We start from the raw sequence: 10,432 nt of genomic DNA, 5'->3' as shown, positions 1-10,432 counted from the left end.
GGGGGGGGGGCGGAGTCTCGGGGCGCCACCGCCTCCGCTCGCTCCCGCGCCGCGCGGTGACGTCATCAGGCCGGGACGCGCGCCCGGACCTCCGGGCGCCGCCGCCTCCTGCCTTCGCCGCACGCCGTCGTCATCCGGCCCCGACGCGCGGTGACGCTATCGGGCCCCGACGCGCTGGGGGCGGGGAGAGACGAGCGGGCGGTGCCTCGGCCGGGTTGGAGCTGAGCGCAGAGGGCGGGGAGAGGCAGCGAGTTGAGGTGGGGCCGGGGAGGGGCGGGAAGGTGGCGGCCGGAGCATGGCGGACCAGATCCCTCTGTACCCGGTGCGCAGCGCGGCGGCCGCGGCCCACCGCAAACGCGCGGCCTACTACAGCGCGGCGGGGCCCGGGTCGGGGGCCGAGTGGCCCAGCAGGTAACGACGGGGCGGACCTCCCGCTCGCCGTGGCGCTCCCCCGCCCTCCCCCCTCCCGCTCCCTGCCCGGGTGGGGTCCCCCTGCAGGTGCGGCCGGTCCCCGACTCCCCAGCCGGTCTGTCCGCGCACCCGCAGGCCGCGCACAGTGCTTCCGACTCCGGCACGCCGGGACTCTGGGAGGGCGGCCACCCGGTGGGGGGGGGGGGCTCCGGGATGCGCTGTCAGGCCCTCTGTCCCGACCCCGGGTGCCCTGGCGCCCATCGCAGACGGAGACGAGTCCCCCCCGTGCCGTTGCTGCGCTCTCAGCTGCGCCGGCGGGAAGTCACGCGGACGCTCCGGTGTTCGAACCTCCGGGCGTTACTGGAGAGATTGTGGACGTGACTCCTGTAACTTGTACTTAGCGTCACAAATATGTACCTTCACGGGCAAGCACTATTCTCACAAATGTGGGACGTTTCGTTTTATTTGCAGACTACACTTTTTACTTAATCATGGGTTTACAAAGTATTTTTTGTTGACAAGAATTTTTGCTTGTAGCAATGGGAAACGGAAGTTCGGAAGGCTAAGTTGGTTAATGGGGACCACAGTTTAGGCTAGACTGAAAACCTACCCACCTTTCATTTTACAATGGAGGTCTCATACCCTAGTTGGTTTTAGCTCATATTTATTTCTTACCTAAAGAGAAGAACACTGCATTTATTATTTTTTTTTCAACGTTTTTTTTTTTTTTTTTTTTTAATTTATTTTTGGGACAGAGAGAGACAGAGCATGAACGGGGGAGGGGCAGAGAGAGAGGGAGACACAGAACCGGAAGCAGGCTCCAGGCTCCGAGCCATCAGCCCAGAGCCCGACGCGGGGCTCGAACTCACGGACCGTGAGATCGTGACCTGGCTGAAGTCGGACGCTTAACCGACTGCGCCACCCAGGCGCCCCAGAACACTGCATTTAATAAATGGTAGAGTTATTAGAAAAAGGAGTGGAAAGAAGAAATACTGTTCTGTACAGTAAATGGAAATTTTATTCCTGAGGAATTTTAGAAGCAATTAACTTTTAATACATAAGAGGAAGAAAACTGCATATTTCAATATCTAGTTGCTTCAGGATTCTAGTTTTAAGGTAGTTTTTGTTGCAGGCTGTTTGAAAGGCTATGACATACAGTCGAAGAACGTGTATTATAATGTTACAGAGCTGAATTGAATCTTGGTTCATTGACTTACTTGCTGTTTGATCTTACTTAAACGGAACCCCCATTTCCTGGGATGTAAAAGCGGGGACACTGGCTCTTACAGGACTGCCGAGAGTTACAGGGCTGTAAGGTGCCTGTGTCTGGTGTTTGTACCATTTCTCCTTTCCTCCCTCATATTACCTATGAGAGTAATCGCATTAGTAATTCTCCAAGTGGTCGGTTTTAGAAGATCATTATTTGGAAATATCCTGCTTATTTCACAATCGATTTCCATCATGGTTTGCATCTCCGTTTTTGGTACGTAGATATTTAGGATCCCTTCGTCTTCTGGTGGATTGTTTCTTTTATTACAACATATTCTTTGTCTCTGGTAATTTTCTTTGCTCTGAAATTTACTTCTGCCATATCGTGGTTTAATGTTTGCATCGTGTTCGCTTTCAACCTAAGTTGAATTTGAAGTGAGTTTCAAATTCTTTGTTGGATCGTGGTCTGCCACTAAGCACTCTCAGTCTCTGTCTTTGGATTGTTGTATTTAAACCCTTTACCTTTAAGTTAATTGCTACCTTAGAGCTCAGGTGCTATTTTATTGTCTGTTTTCTGTTTCTCCTGATTCTCATTCCCCTTCTGTTTCTCTTCTTGCCCTCCTTTAGGTTACTTGAGCTTTTCTTGGATATCTCCCCAGTGTTTTTGAGTGTGGGTCCTTGTATGTTACTGTGTTCGCTCTGTTGGGTATTGCAGTATACATACACAGGGACTTACCACCATGGTATGTTGGTATTAGGATTTTACTCCATGGAGTGAAGTGTGTAAACCTTGCTTGCATTTTGGTCCCTTTACCCATTTCCACCCCCCCCCCCCCTTTAACTCATATCAGAAGGTGTTATACTTTTTGTTTATTTTTTTATATATATTTTTTTAACGTTTATTTATTTTTGAGACAGGGAGAGACAGCATGAACGGGGGAGGGTCAGAGAGAGAGGGAGACACAGAATCTGAAACAGGCTCCAGGCTCCGAGCTGTCAGCACAGAGCCTTACGCAGGGCTCGAACTCACGGACCGCGAGATCATGATCTTAGCCGAAGTCGGATGCTTAACCGACTGAGCCACCCAGGCGCCCCTACACTTTTTGTTTAAATCATCAAATACAATTTATAAAACTCAGGATTATAAGGATAGTTCATTGTACGTACCCATGTTTTTGGTCATTCTGTTATTATTCATGCTATTTTGCTCATTTCCTTCCTGGTGTTCCAGGATTCTCTTTTTCCCCCCAATCCATTCTATTTGAGAAACTTAGTATAGCCAATCTTGAAACGTCTTTCATCTTAGAATGTTTTCACTAACGCTTCATTCCTGAAGGGTAGATTTATTGGATATAGAATTCCTGGTTGACAGTTTTTTCTCACCACTTGAAAACTCTTGTTACATGTCCGGCTACACTTCATGACTTCTGCAGAAGTTCACTGCCACTCGAATTGGGATCCCTATGGCCAGTGTGTTGTTTGTGTCTGACTGCATTCAAGTTTTTATTTGTCTCTCATTTTTACAAGTTCAACTGTGATGTATCTTGTGGACTTTGAGTTTATCTTGGTTGGTACTTAGTTAAGCATTCTTAATCTGTTGGGGTTTGTTTCACCAAAGTTAGGGAGTTTCTAGCCGTCAGTTTCTCGTGTACTCTCTCTTTGGTTCCCCCATCTCCTCTCTCTCCTGCTGGTACTCAGATGATACAAATGTTGGACATTTGTTAGTGTTCCCTGGGCTGTTTTCCCCCCAGTTTCTTTTTTCTGTGTTCAGATTGTGTGCATTCTATTGATTTGTTCTCAAATTCCCCAATTCTGTCCTCTGTAGTCTTCACTCTTCTATTGATCCCATCCAGCAGTGTTGTACTTTCGCTGTTGTATTGTTCAGTTTTATAGTTTCTATTTGTTTCAAGAGAGTTCGTAATTGATTGTTGAAGTGTTTTTCTGTATGCTGCTTAAAATGGTGGTCACCTAATTCCAGTATCTGAGCTAGCCTCGGCTTAGGTGTGTGTTGCCTTTTGTAAGTCCCACTGTGAGTGTTTTGGTTCTCGTATGACTGATGGGTTTTGATTTTATCCCGGACATTCTGGCTGTTAATGTTTGGTTATACGTGGGTCCTGTTGTATCTTTTACTTTAGCAGGTGATCAGCCTGTTTAGATTTAGCCTATAGGTCCCAGCCTACATTTATGGGCTGTGATTCCAATGACAGTTTAATTTTGTGCTGTGATTTTTGGTGTCCTTGCTTTACGTGGTCCTACTGGGACTCTTATCCTCTCTGCTTATGCTGCTGAGAGGAAGAAGGGATTTCCCCAGACCCAGCGTCTGTTTGTAAGAGAAGGAAGTGTCAGGCCTTGTGACCAGGAGGCTTTGTTGGCTGGGCGGTGGTTGTGGTTGTACCTGTTCTGTGTGTGCCTGCTGGCGGTTCTGGGGCCTCTGGTTAGAAGAGTCTGAGCACCCCTGAGGCCAGATCCTTCCTGCTGGTGCCCCCCGCCGCTCTGGTCTCTGGTGGCACAGGAGGGGGGTGGATTCAGGCTTCCTGGACTGGCTGCTTCTGAAGCGAGATTGCAGTTGGTGCTGCCTGGTTGTCCTGGTGAGAGAGGGGAACCTGAGGCTCGTGGGCACAGGGGGGCTTTTGAGGCCTCTAGGGTTCCTCTAACTGGTGCTGCCCAGATGCACCAGTGTCCCCTGATAGGACAGGGGAGTCTTAGGGCCATTTCCCACAGGCACTTGGTGATCTCTTGCTGCTGGTGGTGGACTCTCTCCAGGGGAGGAATAACCCTCCTGGGCTGCCTTTTGTTGCCTGGTTGGGAGTTAGGGAACACCAGGCCTAGGTCCTTCCTTCTGTCGGGTGGGCGCGTGTAAGACGTCCTGCCCCTGTGTTGTTTCTCCGGTCCTCTGTTCCAGAGCAGCCCAGCTCGCTTCCTCTTTACTGCTGCCTTTTTACCATCTTCCAGAGCACTCCTTTGGTTGGCTCTTGCTTTATTTCCAAGGTTTATGTGTGGACTTGGTAGGGGAGCAGGGAGAGATGGGTCTTAACCGGAACTTGTGCTTTTACATTATTTTGTGAAGTTTGGTTGCGTTTTGTCCCGGGAATGTGTGTGCAGTGGAAAAGCTAAGTGGCAAAACGCCCAGAAGAAGGTGCTGTGGCTCTGTGCTCTGCTTACTCCCTTCTCCTTCCCTCACCCCTCACCCCTCACCCCTCACCCCCGAGGCAGTTATTTCGGACTCTTGCGGCTGTTTCTGCTGGCGTTGAAAATCTCCATATTTCAGTGCCTGTGTTCCTTCCTGACTTTGTCAGCACCTCCAGTTACTTTCTTGTGAGGCCTTGCGTATCTCCACCCCAGCCGGGATAGAATTAAACGCCCTGCTGGCTCCTGTGGTCCCCTGCTCCCCTCACGGCACAGATTGCGCTTGACGGTAGATGTGGGTGCAGCGGCGGTCAGATTTTACCCCTGACGCCTGGCCTTATGAGTTGGGAAATGTTCCCTTCTCTTCTACTTTCTGGAAGACATCGTATAGACTTGGTGTTGACTTCTTTAGACGTTTGGTAGAATTTCCCAGTGAAACCATCTGGGCCTGCAAATTGCTTTCCTGGGTGTTTCAATTTACAGACTCAGTTTCTAGGCTGTTCACGTGAGCCGTGTCACGTTGGGTGAGTTGTGATTGTGCCCTTTGAGGAATTGGTCCCTTCCAGAAAAGTCACCGTGTTTGTGTGTACAGAGTTGTTGGCCATGTTCTCTTGCTGGCTTTGAGGTGGTTTCATTCAGATGGTGGTGGTTTGGGCTTCACTCCTCTTTGTGGGTTAGTCTTGCTAGAGATGTGATCTTTTCCGAGAGCCATCTTTTATTTTACTTATTTTTTTGTAGTTTTCTATTTCATTAATCTGTGTCTTACTTTTTCCTTCCTTTTCATTGCTTTAGGTTTATTTTTCTTATCTCATTCCTGTTTCTTAGGGTGGGAGTTTCGATTATTGATTGGAGACTTTTCCTCCTTTGAAAAAAATTTTTTTTTAAGTTTGTGTATTTATTTTGAGAGAGAGAGCAGGGGAGGGGCAGAGAGAGAAGACGACAGAGAATCCCAAGCAAGCTCTGTGCTGTCCGCACAGATCCCGATGTGGGGCTTAAACCCACAGACCTTGAGATCGTGACCTGAGCCGAAACCAAGTTGGATGTGTAACTGACTGAGCCACCTGGATGCCCCAGGCTTTTTTTTGATTAATGTTTGCTTGGCATATAATTTTCCATTATTTTACTTCCAGCCTACTTACGTTTGAGGTGAGTTTCTTGTCGTCAGCATATGGTGGGATTCTACTTCTTATCCACGCTGCCCATGTCTGTCTTACGCTTGACGTATTTAGAACATTTATGTTCACTGTCATGATTGATAAGTTAGGGCTGATATCTGCCATTTTCCTTTTTGTTTTCTGTGTTTTTGTTTCTTTGTTTTCTTTTTCCTGTTTTCCTGTGGGTTACTTGAACATTTTTTAGAATTCCATTTTGATTTACCTGTGGTGGTTTTCACTGTATCTCTTTGTATAGATACTATTTGGTGGTAGTTCTGGTGTTTCATTATCCATACGTGACTCATCACAGTGTTCTGGGGTTGATATTTTATCTGTGTTAGTGAAGTGTAGAATCCTTACCTCACGACATCCCTTTACTCGTCTCTGCGGTAAAATGACGTATAAATTTTATATACGTAGAAGTATGTAAATATTTCCCTTTCGTGTAACTAGAATCACACATCAGTGTTCTAACTTTTGCTTTATTGCTCAAGCATAATTTAGAAGAATCAAAAGAAGGAATGCCTGTCGTATTGACCCATGTTTTTGCTATTTCTGTTATTCTCTTATTTTCTGAAATTCTTGAATTTATTTTATTATTTCTGTTTTAAGAATTCCTTGCTAGTCTTTAATGTAGGTGTGCTCAAAACAAATTCTCTTAATTTTCTTTCATCTTAGGAGGTCTTTCTCCTTCATTCGTGAAGGGTAATTTTACCAGATATACAATTTGGGGTTGACAGGTTTTTTGTATTTTTTTTTAGCACTTGAAAAATGTTATGTTGCTTCTTTTCAGCCTCCATGATTTCTGATGAGAAATCCGATGTCATTTGGATGTTTCTTTTCCTGTGGGTAATACGTCACTTCTTTTTTTTTATTTTTTTTTATTTTTTTAATTTTTTTTTATTTTTGGGACAGAGAGAGAGACAGAGCATGAACGGGGGAGGGGCAGAGAGAGAGGGAGACACAGAATCGGAAACAGGCTCCAGGCTCCGAGCCATCAGCCCAGAGCCTGACGCGGGGCTCGAACTCACGGACCGCGAGATCGTGACCTGGCTGAAGTCGGACGCTTAACCGACTGCGCCACCCAGGCGCCCAATACGTCACTTCTTACTGCTGTCAAGCTTTTTTCTTGTCTTGATTTTTCAGTAGTTTCACCATTATGGGTCTTTGCATAGATTTCTTCGGGTCTATATCGTTTGGAGTTCACATAGCATATTGAATCTGCGTGTTTATATCTTTGGTCAAGTTAGAAGTTTTCAGCCATTTTTTGTGTACTTTTGAGCCCCACCCTCTTTCGTGTCTTCTGATACTCTCTCTGGAGACAACTTTGGAGATCTTTTCTTGTCTCATATGGTCCTGAGTTTTCTGCTCTTTTGTTTTAAGTCCATTTTCTGCTTACATTGGGTGGTTTTTGTTGTTCACTTAAAGAAAGTTCATTGGTTTTTCCTTTGTCGCTTCCATTCTGCTCCTGAACCCTATCCGTTAGGGTTTTAGATCTCTGTTACTGTATGTGTAGTTTCAGAATTTCCATTTGATTCTTCTTCATGTTGGTATCCTTTGCTGAAATAGCTGTTGGTTTTCATTTGCATCAAGTATGTTTTTTTTTTTTTTTTTTTTTAATTTTTTTATTTATTAGAGGGAGACAGAGCAAGAGTCGGGGAGGGGCAGAGAGAGAGGGAGACACAGAATCGGAAGCAGGCTCCAGGCTCTGAGTTGTCAGCACAGACCCTGACGCGGGGATTGAACCCACGAACTGTGGGATCGTGACCTGAGCCAAAGTTAGACGCCTAACCAATTGAGCCCCCCAGAACCCCCAGTATGAGTGTTTTTTGATTGTATCCTAGACATTTTGGGTATTATGCTATGAGGCTCTGGATCTTCTGTTCTATGAGGCCTCCTCTGACCCCAGGACTGAGGGGCGGGGAGGTGGGATGAGGCCATGTTGCCTTACAGCTGCCTCATGGGGTGAAAACCGGGTGTCCCTTTACCGCTGGGCAGAGATGGGTGGGGTCTGAGGCGTCCCACTGGGCTCTGCTGGTGTCTCCTTGTCTGGGGAGGGGAGGAGTGCCTGTTTATTACACCTTGTGGCCTCCTCCAGTGTCTCCTGAGGGTCCTTTACCTCTGGGTTCCAGCTTGTCCTGTCATGTGCTGTGACAGTGGGAGAGATGGGCAGGAGGGACCAGGCTTTTCTTGGGGCTGTCTTAGGTGTGTGCCCGAGATTGTTTTCTGGCTGCTGACTCTCTTGTACACAGCATTGGGAGCTCCCGCTGTGTCGCTCCTGGGGTGTGAGGTCCCTCCTGGTCTGCCTCCTCCTCCCCCTCACCTGTCTGTGTGTGTCATCTCCAGCTTGTAGCTATGTCTGTTGGGGAGTTGGGAAGGGCTCTGCTCAGTCTTGCTCTGGAACTGAAAGGAAGGAGTAATTTTCCTTTGTTTTTTGTTTTTGTTTTTGTCTTTCCTCCTTGTATTTTAAAGTCATTCTTACTTATTTTTCATTCATTAATAGCTTTTCAGATACAGTTCACATACCATACAGGTCTCCCACTTCAAGTGTAAAATTCAGGGGCGCCTGGGTAGCTCAGTTGGTTAAGCGTCCGACTCTTGGTTTTGGCTCAGGTCATGATCTCACGGTTCGTGGGATTGAGCCCCATGTTGGGCTCTGTGCCGACATTGCGGAGCCTGCTTGGGACTCTCTCCTCTCTCTCTTTGCCCCTCCCCGGAAGGTGTGTGTGCCCTTTCTCTCTCAAAATAAACTTAAAAAAGGGTAAAATTCTGTGTTTTAGTGTATTCACAGATAAGTCAGCCATCACTGCAGTCAGTGTTGAGCATTTTTGTCACCTCGGAAAGAAACCTGGCACGCTGTAGCTGCCATCCCACTTCATCTCTAGATTTTCTTTCTTCTCTCTTCTTTTTTTGGTAAGTTTTATTTAAGTAATCTCTACATTTCATTTGGGGCTCAAACTCAACGATCCTGAGATCAAGAGTCCCACACTCCTACTGAGCTAGCCAGGCACCCTGCTATAGATTTTGTTATTGCAGCAAACTATATTTAACAAAACTAACCGTTTTTAAGTGTACTTTTGACCTAATATATAACAAATCACTAATTTCATACTTCAGAATTGGTAGATAGTTTAAGGTTTGTCTAGTATTTCTGTTTTGGGAAATATGTGTGCTGCGTATTAGGATGCAGCTAAAAAATTATATGATCTATAATGTAAATTTTAGATTAAATAGTACAGTCTAAAAATGATATAAATTTTAGATTAAATAATAAAATCTAAAAAATAGTTTAAAAATGAAAAGTGTAAATGCAGTCTTACATTTCCAAGAACAAAAGTTAATATTATGAGGTTTTTTTCCTCCACATAGGCAATAGAAAGCTAATTAGTTGTTAGAAAAACAGCTTTGGGGGGTGCCCGGGTGGCTCGGTCGGTTGAGCATTAGACTTCAGCTCAGGTCATGATCTCACGGTTCGTGGGTTTGGGCCCTGCATCCGGCTCTGTGCTGACAGCTCAGAGCCTGGAGCCTGGTCCGGATTCTGTGTCTCCTTCTCTCTCTGCCCCTCCCCGACTCGTGCTCTGTCTCTCTCTGCCTCTCAAAAATAAAACTAATAAAAACAATTAAAAAAAAAAAAAAGAAAAACCGCTTTGATACAGGCTTTTCTTGCTCTGTGAGCTTTAAAAGCCTCTTTCTCTGACCATATAAAAATATAATTTTGTGCTCACAATGTATAAGGAATTGTACTAAAGTATTTTAAAAGTTCTCAGGTTTTCTTTGGAGTGAAATAACTTTTATTTCATTATAATCAGACCAGTTTAGGACACAATATACTTGAAATATAGTGATGGCAAATCGTTAAAACTTGTATAGAATTTTTCATCCTGAGGTTTATATTTTATGAAAATTTCAAGGGGAAAAATTAGATGTGCTTTGAGTGTGGTTTAACATGTGTGAGGATGTTCTTGGTTGTTTTTGTTTTGTTTTGTCTTTTCAGTATGTTAGTAGGTGAATGAAATGCTGTCTCCCACATGTAGTATTCAACAGTTCACTAGGAATGCGATCACTTGTTAAGATCATTTTTTTGGTAAACTAATGTGAAGCATCTATTCCTTCTTGTGTTATGTGTAGTTGGGTAAAAGTAAGGTAACTTTTAAATTTGTTAATTTGATATTTGTATTTCTGTCTCTTAAATGGTACCTGTGTTATTCACCTTATCTTTACAGTTGAATGAAGAATGAATAACATTGGACATTATTTTGTTTATCCATGTCTGTTAGTACCCTTTCCTTGCTTCTCTTTGCAGTGTGGCTTTTGGCCCTGCCTAGAGCCATTTGCGGTATTATAATAGTTAAACTTTAGTGTTTGAAAAGAGATTCATGCTGAGAACAGATGGCTATTGTCTGATTATCTCTAAAATATTAGCATGTTTCTTGATAGAGGCAACACAAATTTTTTTAATGCTAGTTTTCCCATTCTGAGTGTCTATACACAGTTTTCTCTGAATCTTACAAATTTTACAACTGTGATGATGA

At 45.1% G+C, this 10,432-nt stretch overlaps 1 protein-coding gene across 10 annotated transcripts in view; it reads left to right on the top strand.

Moving 5' to 3' along the window:
* Positions 1–258: 258 nt before the first annotated feature.
* ATP9B (ATPase phospholipid transporting 9B (putative)) overlaps positions 259–10,432 on the top strand; it is a 254,172-nt gene continuing 243,998 nt past the window's right edge. For 5 of the 10 annotated variants that reach the window (XM_058691764.1, XM_058691768.1, XM_058691766.1 and 2 more), the window contains exon 1: positions 260–411. In XM_058691764.1, the coding sequence (XP_058547747.1) occupies positions 296–411 (116 nt within the window). In that variant the 5' untranslated portion in view covers positions 260–295. Of the gene's footprint in view, positions 412–10,432 lie in introns of all 10 variants that reach the window. The other 5 variants (XM_058691769.1, XM_058691763.1, XM_058691762.1 and 2 more) reach the window with 3 other exon arrangements.

The sequence above is a fragment of the Neofelis nebulosa genome, chromosome 11 (assembly GCF_028018385.1).
Source record: "Neofelis nebulosa isolate mNeoNeb1 chromosome 11, mNeoNeb1.pri, whole genome shotgun sequence".
In the NCBI taxonomy this organism is placed as follows: domain Eukaryota; kingdom Metazoa; phylum Chordata; class Mammalia; order Carnivora; family Felidae; genus Neofelis; species Neofelis nebulosa.
This window is presented reverse-complemented; position numbering and strand designations above follow the sequence as displayed.